The sequence below is a fragment of the Chiloscyllium plagiosum genome, chromosome 20 (assembly GCF_004010195.1).
Source record: "Chiloscyllium plagiosum isolate BGI_BamShark_2017 chromosome 20, ASM401019v2, whole genome shotgun sequence".
Lineage (NCBI taxonomy): Eukaryota > Metazoa > Chordata > Chondrichthyes > Orectolobiformes > Hemiscylliidae > Chiloscyllium > Chiloscyllium plagiosum.
This window is the reverse complement of record NC_057729.1, coordinates 32,888,582-32,901,406: the sequence shown is the minus strand read 5'-3', so window position 1 is coordinate 32,901,406 and position 12,825 is coordinate 32,888,582. Positions and strand designations below refer to the sequence as shown.

At 35.9% G+C, this 12,825-nt stretch overlaps 1 protein-coding gene across 10 annotated transcripts in view; it reads left to right on the top strand.

The window, feature by feature from the left end:
* Window positions 1-12,825, top strand: part of myt1b (myelin transcription factor 1b) — a 182,419-nt gene that overhangs the window by 95,996 nt on the left and 73,598 nt on the right. For 2 of the 10 annotated variants that reach the window (XM_043710468.1, XM_043710467.1), the window contains exon 1: window positions 7,151-7,322. The exons of 4 other annotated variants lie outside the window; for them this stretch is intronic. Coding sequence is in view for 1 of the 6 variants with exons in the window: in XM_043710464.1 (XP_043566399.1) it covers window positions 7,728-7,752 (25 nt within the window). In the remaining 5 variants the exon portion in view is untranslated. Of the gene's footprint in view, window positions 1-7,150; window positions 7,323-7,640; window positions 7,753-10,308; window positions 10,578-12,825 lie in introns of those variants that run through there. 4 more of the 10 variants (XM_043710469.1, XM_043710466.1, XM_043710464.1 and 1 more) reach the window with 3 other exon arrangements.

Here is a 12,825-nt window from a genome sequence, read left to right as displayed (position 1 = left end):
CAGGACTCTAGTGGGACTCATCTTTCTTACTTCCCCACAGCTTTTCTTAACTCTCATATTGATTTGAAAATATGCATCCTTGTTTTCCAATACCTCACTGCCCCTATATGTGTAACGTCCTCCAAGATCTTTAACTTCTTCATGTTCTGGTAAATTATGCAAATGCAATTTAAATTTCTCCAGCATTGACCATTGTGCCTTCAGCTTACCTAGACTTCAGGCTCTGAAATTCAATTTCAAATTCTCATCACTTTCCTATCCTCCTTGTCCATCTTGACTCTAAATTATCCTCTTTCACACCTCTAAAACACTGGACTGTACTTGATTAGTTCCACTTTAATTGTAGTCAAACAACTACTTGCTAATGGTTTCTCTCCACCCTCCCACCATACCCCACCCACCAAGTTATTACATGCAGACAAAAATGCCCTTCAAATTCCTTAAGACTCATAGGACATACCTCTCTTTCTGATTGCAAAGTATACATAAACATAGAACACCTGACATCTTTCAGAATTGCATAGCCATAACCGTAAAATGTTGATTATGATGTTATTCTGATTACAATCAAGAGGCAAGGAGAGGGCCACTGGCAAAATGAAAGATAATTATGCAAAAATAACACTTGATATGTGAGATATGTTAAAACGTTTGAGTACAACAAAACATTGCTATCCTGACCTGATTGCAAACGCAGAATTTTGATTTCATCAGCCTTCAATTCTAAACAGGCATGCCCTTTTACTCTTGAAATGATATTGAGTTAGAACAATTATCCTTAATATTTGAAAAAATGTTAACTAAATCATATTAGCCCTAATAATATCTATTCTCATGTAGCAAATTACCAATTGTTCTTTCCATTCCAGAAATGACAGTTAACTATATTAATGGACATGTATTTAATACATTCTTCTGTTAGATGTTAAACTTGTTTACTTTAAATGAGTTAATGCATGTGTTAATCCATTGGAGTGAAGGATGTCTTATGTTTCATAATGTTCCAAACAGATACTTGGTGTTTTTGGGGATGTAAAAATAATGCTCAACATGGATTGTTTATTATACTTATGTAAGCCTTTGCGATCAGGGGCTGATTTTGGTCAGCATCAGTAAATGCAGGATAGACTGACTAAGGATCTGCTGTGCATTTTACACTTGCCAAATTTTCATTAGCATTTGACTTCAATGGAAAAGAAAATAATACATGTTGTAAAATGTATTGCTGAATTGACAGTCCGGTGCTGCTGGGTGTTAATCAATTTCACTTTCCCTTCTCCTTAGTATTTTGTAAAAAAGATTTAAGTGCTTCCCATAATCATTTTCACCCCTGTTCTGCTGTGTTTAATCCTAAATTATAAAGTGGAGTCTGGTTTACCAGATAGCTTTATGTTACCTAAGATAAATGAAAGTGGATTTTTGTCCCTGATCAAAATATTTAGGGTAAACAACAAAGATGTTTGATCATTCACTCAAAGGAAGTCATCAAGTTGCTGATAATTATGTTACCTATCCTCTTTTTGTCTAAAAGACAATATCAGTTGAACAGTCTCATGAGGCAGGGAAATCAAATGGGTCAAGACATGCTGAGAATTATTTTCCAATGGGTGGCAACATTTGCAATAGTTGCAGCCAAAGGTGCACAATCATCCTTTTGTATACATTCCAATCTGTCATTATCAAGAATAAAATTCAGATACTACTATTTCTGAAAACAGTTTGCAATTTGTACGTGGAGTATTCCAGATTGATTACGCTTTCAGAACCCAATATAATTAACAGAAAATACAAAGAATGCTGGAGAAACCCATCAGGTATGGAAGCATTTGTGGAGAGAGAAACAGTTAACTTTTTGAATCTGTATGAATCTTCTCCCTTTCCCTTCCTTGACTTCACCAGTTCCAATTCTGAGGATAGGCTATCCAGCAATATCAATTACGAGGCCACCAACTCCCGCAGTTATCTTGACTACACCGCCTCACACCTTGCTTCCTGCAAGAGTTCCATTCTATTCTTCCAGTTTCTCTATCTCCATTGTATCTGTTCAGATTTTACCTCCTTGCACCAGACTACCTGTGATAACCCCCCATCACACTGTGGTTGACTGGGCCTTCAGCCACGTGCGACCCTCTCCCACATTTCTGCCCTCATCCCTTCCCTTCTTCCCATAACAATAGAAGCATTCCACTTGCCCTTACCTTCTACTTAACCATCTTTCAAAGGATCATCCTCAGCCATTTCTACTACCTCTAGTCTGATATCACCACCAAACACATTGTTCCCTCTTCTGCATTATCAGCATTCTGCATGGACCGTTCCCTCAATGACATCCTGGCCCACTCTTCCATCACTCCTACTGCTACCCCACTTCCCCATGGCACCTTTCCATCAATCACAATCAGTGTAATACTTGTCCATTCACCACCTCCCTCCTCTGAGGTCCCAAACACACCTTCCAGGTGGAGCAGCATTTCAGTTGTACTACTTTATATTTAAAAACAAAGCTTTGGTAACAGAAGTGATGTAATAATGATCTGCACAATGTGCAACTATTCATTGAATTCCTTAGATTTAGTTATTTATGTATATATGAATTAACTCAGCTGCTTTAGAATATTACATTTTCCTACTCAGAAGTACTTAACTTTATGCACATCTGTTTTCATGATGCTCCAAAATTTTCAAAGGTTTCCAGAGTGAAGCCAGCCTTGCCAACTAAATTCCCTTCTGGATCAGGATGACTCATTTCCTACATTTTGTTTAATCCAGAAGTGCTGTTACAGACACTGAATTCTTTTTCTTTTCATCATTAAATCACCTGTGACTTTTGTTTTCTATCTATTAGCCGCCACCAGTAAATCATCCATGCAAAACCTGTAATGTCCAATGCAAACCATCAAAAACTGAGTGACTCAGTTTAGAATTGCTACTTCCTTTCACCTGTAAATAATTTTCATAATTGAGCTTATCCATTGTAAATTAAAGGATATTTAAAGCATCTCTTATGGCTCCTGCGAAAGTTGCAAGTCCCAACCTATGAAAACTGCAGATATTAGTGAAGTCCTATTGACACATAGTGTGTCAGTGAACTAAAAAATTATGATGTTGTTTGCATTCAAACACCATCCATGAAAAAAGATGTTTTGAAATCACTAAGCCATGTGATCACAACAAGTAAGGCTGTTTATTAATGGTGATGTCACTTGGTAAGTTTCTTCAATGTGGTTCGTGCAGATTAAGGCTTCAGGTCTCAGAAAGTTCTGAAAAATGAGGAAGTTTTTAAACAAAGGAGACTGAATGGAGCATTGGTAATGGATCTGTGCCTATGAATCAAATAAAGCTCCTGAACTAAATCCCATGCTGAAATTAGTCAGCAGACATTGAAGTAGGCCACAGACTCTCATCCTCAAAGAGTGGGAATAGTGTTTCTTCTTCTCTGCTTCATCGAGTTTGGAAAGGGCAGTTCTCTCAGTGATGGATAAATCCTAATGCAAGACTGCAAGATCTATTTTTGTCACTACCTCCTTCAAATGGATGGGCATATAGCTTGGTCACTCCGCCAAGTATGTTGGTGAAGCCAAAGTATGCTGTCTATGCCAAGCTGTGGCTTTTTCTTGCCCGTTCACTCACTATATTACCAACAATTCCTATAATGACAAGCAGAGGTATTTAAAAAAATTCTTCATGTAACAGTTATTCACTTTCTTAAAACAAAAATGCATTCGCTGGCTGCCAATAAAAGTGTATCACCTGAACTATTTAAAGTACCAACTGCAGCAACTGCAAGCACTGAAACCTGTTAATCAGCATTTTTTTATTTTCCTGGGAATCAGCTGATGACCATCAGCTAATGTTCTAATGTCTGTCAATGCTGTCAATCAAGAATAAAGAATGAGACTTTGAAGAAACAAAACATCCAAGTTATGTTAGTTATCCAGTCCTCTCCTTATTCACCCCGACAACTTCCTTCCTTCCCTTCCGTACCTTTCATTGCAATCATTGGAGATGGATTTCAGCTATTTCACTACCTCCTTTCTCATTGTCCAATGACCCAAATATTCTTTGCAAGTAATCAGTAATTTAGTTCTTTTAATTTTCTCTTTTGTTTATCCTAACCCCTTCCATTGGCTTAAAAACTCTTAAATGTCTATTTTCCTGCAGTTCTGTTGAAACACATTGACCTGAAACGTTATTGCTGTCACAGATGCTGCCTGATCTTCTGAGTGTTTCCGGTCTTTTTTGTTTTTATTTCAGGTTTTCATTGTCTGCAGTACTTTGCTTCTGAAAACCTACATATGCTAATAAAACTTCTGGCTTTCCAATTTTTAATCTTTTCATTTCAAATTTTCAATTTAGCTTTTCATTTTTATTTCTGTACTGATGTATCCTACTCAATTTCCCCACACAGATTATGTTACTGGATTATGACAGTATTTCAGAGTGAATGATTATTGTCAAGAGTGGGTAAAATTATAATTGTACCTTTCATTCTCAGACCACAAATAAGAGATTAGATTACTTACAGTGTGGAAACATGCCTTTCGGCCCAACAAATCCACACCGACCCTCCGAAGAGCAACCCACCCAGACCCATTCCCCTCTTCACCTAACACTACGGGCAATTTAGCATGGCCAATTCACCGAACTTGCAAATCTTTGGACTGTGGGAGGAAACCGGAGCACTTGGAGGAAACCCACGCAGACACGGGGAGAACGTGCAAACTCCACACAGACAGTTGCCAATTGAACCCAGGTCTCTGGCGCTGTGAGTCAGCAGTGCTAACCACTGTGCCACCGTGCTGCATGGATATAAAAAGGGCAATAATAGTGAACCTTTAAAGATTACAAATCTTTAAAGCATTGTTGTCAAAAGAAAAAACCTGTCCTAAAAAAATTTTTAAAAATCATAATTTAATGTAAAAATCATATGTATTTTAGTTCAGTATCTTGACTTAATTGCAGTTAAAACAACTTTACTTGTTCAAAGATTTAACTCTCATGTTTTCTCATTTACTTCTGTGATTATAATAATTGTTAGTTATGGTCTTCAGGGTATTAAACACTATTAAAGGAAAAAAATATACAGCTCTACCCTGAAAGTGCATTAGAACACAGCACTTTAGGGAAGGAACTGTTGCAGTACAGCTGTAATGAATAATTCATGTTGTATTTTGAGTGCCTTCTGCTATAATGGATAAAAGTGGTAGCTGTGTTTAAGAATTTGAATAAATTAGATCTGAAGAAGAAATAGCATAAAAATAAAACTCAAAAATGAAATGCTGATAGAAGGAAAAGGGCTATCATAGCAGTTTCATGATGTTACTGGAAGCTGGGCCTAAAATACAGCGTAGATAGTAGAAAAGTGTAGAACAATCATCACACAGGAGAAAATTGTTGAAATGCTCTATTGGTATAACACCTCAGCATAAAGTACTTGCATACCAAACTCCAAGGCAGAATGTGATTTGCATACAGATGCCAAAATCTCTGGCTCAGTTAAAGTTGAGGGTTGCATGTGTGGCCACCTAAATCCCCTGTAGTACATGAGCATGCTGACTCAGGGTGTCCAGGTGGCTGGACAATGACCATTCATTTGGAGCCATTATTTTCCCTGGGGTTCCCCCTTGCTTGTAGTTGGTAATCCTAAAACCCAAGATGAACACATGGCGAGGCATTGTTTTGGACTTTGCTGATTGCTCTAGATTTTATATCGGGGTGGGGATGGTAGGGAGAATGTGTGGAAGGCAGTGGTTAGTAGGAAGGAGACGTTGTTGGAATAATTGTCATTGGCTCACCGGCTGACAGTCTTAATTCACTTTCTTCCATGACTGAAATTTAAAAGAATGCATTTTTTATCCTGAAGTGTGCCACCATTACTTTAGGACATCTGCTAAGCTGATTTATGGGGCTTAACTGCAAGACTATCAAACAGATTACGTGTCAGTACAACTAATACAGCAGCAATTTCATTCTTTGTATGGAGCTGGCAGCAAAGTTTGTTTCTTTTACTGTGGTAATTTTCTGAAAATCTGATGCATTTACTCTGTTACAGAATAGTAATTTATTTTCCTTTGCAGTGCTTGTTTCTTTTAGAAAATCAAATATTAATTAAAAAGGTAGACAAGCTATTCAAATAAATATTTACATAGCACTTAGTTCAACAAAATTTTGGAGAAGGAGATTCAATGGATATATGTCAACAAACATAAGATTAGGTAAAATACACTCTTAATTTTTAAATCATACAGAAATTACATATGCAATTATATTCAGTCTATATATCAGTTATACACCAAGTGAGTTTCAACCTATGAAGAGCCATGTAAAATATGTACTATGCTTTTTTGTTGTAAAGTGCTGATTTGAGTAGTACTCTTGATCAACTAAATTTTCTTAGTCTCTTTTGATTTATCATTGGACACAATCAGTAAATTGTGTTCAATTCATTTGTTTTTGTATTAATTGCTCCCTTTCACTGGCTGTCCTTAAATCCACAGTCTGGATCATTTTGCTATTCTATAGTGACAGCTGGTAATGGAAGCTTACACTTCTATAGAAAGCCTATTAAGTATGCCGCTCACTCAGTGGCCTGTGGTCCAGGATAGAGAGCTCCTCCCATAAGTGTGGCAGGCTTTTGTCATTGTAATTGGGCTCTGTTTGTAGAGTGCTGTCTGTATTTACTCTTTGCCAGGGCTCATATTTACACAGCCTGTTAGGGGGCTTGATGTCTCCCTGCCATGCCACAAATGCATGCAAATACTGCTACAATGCCTTTCGGCACTTCTGCTTTCTTGTAGATCTGTTAAGTTACTCTGTCAAAGAGTACAGTATGTGCAGTAGGGGTAAAAGGCCTTGAGGGGTTGGGGAAGTTAATAGGTTAATGACCCTTAGACTTTGGGAATAATATTAAAGGTGTCTGGCGTTATGGGATTTTTTAAAAAAAGCTATCCAGAGACATTAGCTGGCCCTACCTCTTTCACTGAGCTCATTCATTCAAGAAGTAGAAAGCACAGAGCTAGCAAATTTAATAAGCGCTGCATCCATTACACATTTAGCTTCTGCCATAGCAACAGAGTCAGGGCCATTCAATCTCCTGTGCTCAGCCATCATTATCTCCTGAGCCATCTGTTGTAGAGGAGTACAATTCCATCTTATTTAAATGAAGTGAAGCTAGCATCTATTTAGCAGGACATATGTCACAGAAAGCATGCAACTAGAAATATAGCTACATAGATTTGGCTTGTGCTTTCTTTCGAGATGTTTGTATGCTATTGTGTTTCATGTGACAGACCAAGAAGAAATTTAGGAGTAACTCTATTAAGGTAAAGTGTTCATATGCTGCTGTAAAGTGGTTAAATGTGTCTGTGGTGAGTTTGTATTTAAATATGGTGTATATCATCCTGGGAAGTTGCCCTATTTAAACTTAAAATGAACAAATAACAAAATCGGACAAGGGAAGCTTTAACAACAATGGTAGGGCTGAATGTAGTTTTTAGTATTTTATTCTTCTTGAATGATAATTGTTTTGTGTATGCAGCATTGCTGCAATGTGATTGGCTCTTGTGTGTTGCATTGAATTTTAATTATGTACAAAATTGGCTGTGATTGGTGCAGCTGTCAGGCTGCGCTTCCCCTTCAACTGATAAGTTGCATGCACTTGGCAGTAACTTTCCAGGAATGATACTCACTTCTGTACTATTCTTCCAGATATCCAGAGACTAGCAAGAATGAAGCTGTGTGGAACATTTCTTGGTTTGTGAAAAGCATAACTTATTTACTTTCCTTACAGTTGTTCCTTCTCCAACTCAGCTGATAATACAGGGCAATAGTGAAGCTGAGAGGTTATAACATAAGCAATTGCAATTCTTTAATAATATTTGTACTTATTTTGTTGTAGATTATTGTGCATCTGCAAAAAGGAATTCTTATAGTTTAGCTTATATAGATCTGTGCAAATAAAATAGTGTTTTTGATCTATTTCTTGCATTATATTATGGTGTCTTAAGTTTGCTTTCCAGAATTTGTTTGCTTAGACTTTGTTAAGTGTAGTTTGGAATATATTATTTTACATGTAAGGTGTTAGAGTCTGTAAACCTGAGCAGTGAGGATGTGGAAAATGTAATGTAAACTTTCCTTTCCTTAAAATTAGGTTTTTTTATTGAAATAGAAGAGAGATAAATATTGTCCTTAGACTTTGGGCAAAAAAGTTTTGTCTCTCAATGATTCTGATATTCCTCTGACAAGGATCATTAAGACAATGTTAGCCTGAAGGCTTATTAAAAGTTTCTGTGTGCTGCTTCCATCTGCCAGGATCTGCCACAGGCAGGTTTCACTCCAAATGCTCAGCTGTTACGTATACAATATTAATGCTGACCAGTTGCATCCAGCATACAACAGGATTAATTGTAGTTTGGTGAATTAGGGTTGCCCATCTGCATAGGTTCAAAATCTGTTGCAAGACTAACATGAAAAATGAATTTAGTTCCAGCTGGTAATTGAAGAAGCTATCTTCATTGACTATGCAAAAAGTTTAACTTGGAACTTGCTCAAAGTAAAATTTAGCAGATGTAGAACTGGAAATACTTCAGAAATTGGCATATTCATTTTAATACAAGTTTAAAATAGCATTTCATCATTTCAAATATTTTTTAATGTTGGTTGAATAGTTTTGTTCTTTTCTGAATTTCTAAACTCTTTCTCACTTAAGGTTACAACATTGTATAAAATTTTAATGTTTAACTATTGTGAAAAAAGTTGGGAAACTTCACTTTGAAAAGTAGCTAATTAGTAAGAACTGTTTAAAAGGGCAAAGTAGTTTTACTTCACAAGATTTGTGAATAACTCCACTACTGAGCAATTTACTTAAAATGTATAAGTCTAAGAATTACTACAGGTACAGTTTATGTATGAATGTTTAAACTACTCACATCAAATTGTTCTCTCTCTTTTATTTTAATTGTTTTTTAATTGCTAATTGTAAATATTATTTATTTAAAAGTATTGATAGAATTGCACAGTAATTAAATAAGTTCGTAAACTCAGGTAGGTTGAGTTTTTGAAACGTTTGGGATTGCATAGCAGCTTTCTAACAAATCTTCACTAGCTACAGTCATCAGTATTTTCACTATAACTCTTCACTAATTGATGGATATGAATATTTATATTTTCTGTTTAGTAATATTAAGGAAAATCCTGGAATTGGAGTAATTAGCAAATTGAGGTTTGCACAGGAAGCAGAAATCCCTGGAGCTGACTAAAGTGCTGAAACATCTATTTGTTCAGGACTGATTATACAGGGACTGAAAGGAGCTGTCCAAGGTGTCTGTCATGCAGAAATTCTCATATAGGGATTCCTGTTGCAAAACAAAATGTTATAATAACTCGAGCCAAATCTCTAGCTAAATTGATAAGATTCTAAGGTTTACTCATTGTGTTGTACTTTAATTTAAATTCATGACACAATTTAGATTTTTTCTAAATGTGATTTTGTGTGGAAATCTATGTAGTTTGTGTCTGTCTGCTTTTGTTCTAAAAGTAGTTTGTGTAATTACACAGTCAATTCTATTAATCTGAGTTAAAAGTATGTTGTAAGAAACCAAAGTTTTCCTGCATCTAGAGATGTCCTTTGGTTGAGGCTTGTCTCTGTGTTTAGTCTCTGTGGTCTCTGCCAGTTGTTTGTTTCTTTGTTATTCTTTCTTAAAATGGCATGATACAGCTGATCCACACCAGACACTGCTGATTGATTTCAGCCATAATGCATAACAAAAGAAGTGCAATGTATAATACTGCCTGGTGCTTTGAGATAAGAATTTAATAGAATTTTGGCAAGGGGAGATTGGCTTGTAGAAGCTTACTATATGCACAACCTGGTAAAGTGAGATAGAAAATGACATTTGAATGCAAATCTCAAATGATCTTAATGAATGGCTGCTGTCCTTTGCCTCTAATAAGGTTTGAAGCCAACAAAGGAAGTAGCTTTGATAACCTAGGGCATCTGTCATATCCTGGGCCGCTTACAGTGTTTCTAATAGGAATCCTAGGACTCTACCACAAGTATGGATAGAGGGGGTAGGTTGACAGTTGTGACATTAACAAGCTTTTAGTTCAAAGCATTTATTAAAGTAAGCAATCGTACCCATTAAATTTTAATAAGATTGGATGCATTAACCAGCGGTGTGTGGCACTTCTTTTTAACACAGTGGAAACAAGGATATTTGAAACAATAGTTCTGAGATGTTTAAATTTCAAGGACCACCTATTAGATAGTATACAGTAAATTCATTTCTCCTCATAGAGTAAACAGATATATTGCAACCCCAAGGGTTTATGGGTAGTGTATTTACACAGAAAATGCATCAAGCCTTCTCTGCCATCTAACTAATGAGACTGGTCATTAAGTAAATGACACACAGCCTTTAGCAGGCTTATACGACACACTGGAGTATCAAATATTTAATTCAACCACCACATGTCTCATACTCCGTTGTGGACTGCCGTGGCCCAGCCCCTGCTGTAGATTTCATTATTGCTTTCCGTGATGTCATTTCACCGAGGTGGACAATAGCTGTGGGGAAAAGGTAAGTCAATATTAATGTTCTCCTCCTGACAAAGGAAGACAAAGCTTGTGTTCTTGCCCTCTGTTGAAGTCTGATAAATACAACTGAAACTGCCGGTGCTACCTTGTTGGGAAAAAACTATTTGTTTAACTGGGACAGCTTGGAGAGAGCTTAATTTACAGTTACATCCAGTATGTTGTTGCATCTCTTCTGTTCTCTGAGCTTTGTACGGACACAGCTGATCTGTTTGCCAATTGCAGTCACTTTAGGTTGAATTTACATTACTTTAGCTGTATCTCATGAATCTCCTTTTCCTCATCAGCTTCCATTATCATAATTTTCTATCTGGTCATTTTAATTTTGGAAACAATGACCAACACGTCCTCATTCTAGAATTACCCTTTTGACGAAATCGATCTGTGCATTCTAAAGTAAAAAAGGATTGTGGTGCTGTTTTGATATGTCAGCTGTTTGAACTGTCGGGCTCTTGTCAGTACAAAAACTATCTAACACAGTGATAAGTTACTTCAGAGCAGAATCAAATCAGGACTGACTTTTTGATGCTTTTTCTGCAGAGGACTTCCGCATTTGATAAGTCGGGTCCAGCAATAAGATCATTTTTCAAAAGAAAACAGTTGCTGAGATCTTTGATAAACCTGGAATTCAAAGAGAAATTGTGTTTTCTCCTTGTTTCTCCGTGTTTTCAACTTCGGATCCCTGCTTCTGTAGAACTCAATCTGTGCACTGCAATTGGGATACTAATATCTGTTCAAATTAAGGATTCAAGAAAAGATTAGTTTCTATTGGAAATATTTCAAAAGGCTGGAATTTAGAAAAGCTTTAAGATGATTAGGTTGATTTACATTTCCTGCTTTATAATATTGATAAAATAATCTATCAATAAGATGTAATACAACTTTACACAAGCTTTAGTTAATTTTTCTAATTTTATTTTGATACTTTAAAATTTCTTTCTTCACATGAACTTTAGCAATATTTACATGCTGGTAAACCGCAATCACATGCTTTTAAATAGACACAATTAAAAAATTAATTGTATCAAAAGTTCATGATTTAAGTAGTTAAATCCCATTAGTATATGGCTTTTTAAAAAAGGGCAACTTTCCAGCTAAGTGCAAGTTTGTTCATGTGTTAAAAATCAGAAATTACCTTTACATGAAAACCTTGCTCAATGTAAATTAGCTTGAGTACATCTCGTCTCCTAATTGTTTTGTGTTTTAGTTCAAAGCCGTTTGGCAGAATGTTTACAATGCCAGCAGATAATTTGGTGGTAGGTGTTTTCTGGGACTAATTTTGCACAGATTTGTTTGCATGATTTGTGGGAAAGTGCTGATTTCTATCATTGATTACACAGTGACAGGAACAGGTGACTTGCTAATAAAGACCTGGAAAAAAAGCAATTAGCTGTGAGAAAAGAACAGCTGTTTCAAGCAGCTCCTTGCTTTCCAGAGAACATGGTCAATAATCAATGAAAAAAATACTTAACCTATAGAAACAAATCCTATCATTGCAGCAGTGAGAAGGAGCCTATTATTCCCATTCAGCAGCCTTTGCATTTATTATACTGCAATTAACAGATTTGTTTCTTAAAACCACATAATTTGTGCATTTGTTTTTGGGAATTCTCATATTTTTTGAGATGGATAATTGAAAATCCTTCTTAAAATGGTTATTATATAACAGAATTGATTCACTAACAATCATGTACAAGTATTTAAATTGCTTTACAAATTACACCAATGCGAAATTAACCACACAACTTAGTTTTAGTGAGTGTTATTAGAGATGATATGCTTCAGTTCTAATTGGAAATAATAATTACATTGCCCCATTTTTTAAAAATGCTGTATGAAGTGTCAAACGTGTTGTACTGTATATTTCCTGCAAGCTTTAAAGGAGCCATTTACATTTGTAAGAAAGGAATCACGTGGTTTCTGTAAGTACAGTCAGCAGGAAGCCTTTGTTTAACCTCACCACATTTGTCACATTTCAAATTGAAATCTGCTGAACACGAGAAGAGTCACAAAGGATTTATTTTTAAATGAGTACGCCAATGATCATTTATTTTTAATTTGATTGAATGATTTGTATAAAACTATTACTGTATTTCCCAAGTAAAAGTTTTATTTTATTAAAACTTCAGCCAGCTGAACGTAACTACTGTGTACAGATGTATACATACAACGTGCAGCAAAGGGACAATGTAACAATATCATAAGCTTTATATTACTTACATTTGTCATGTAGC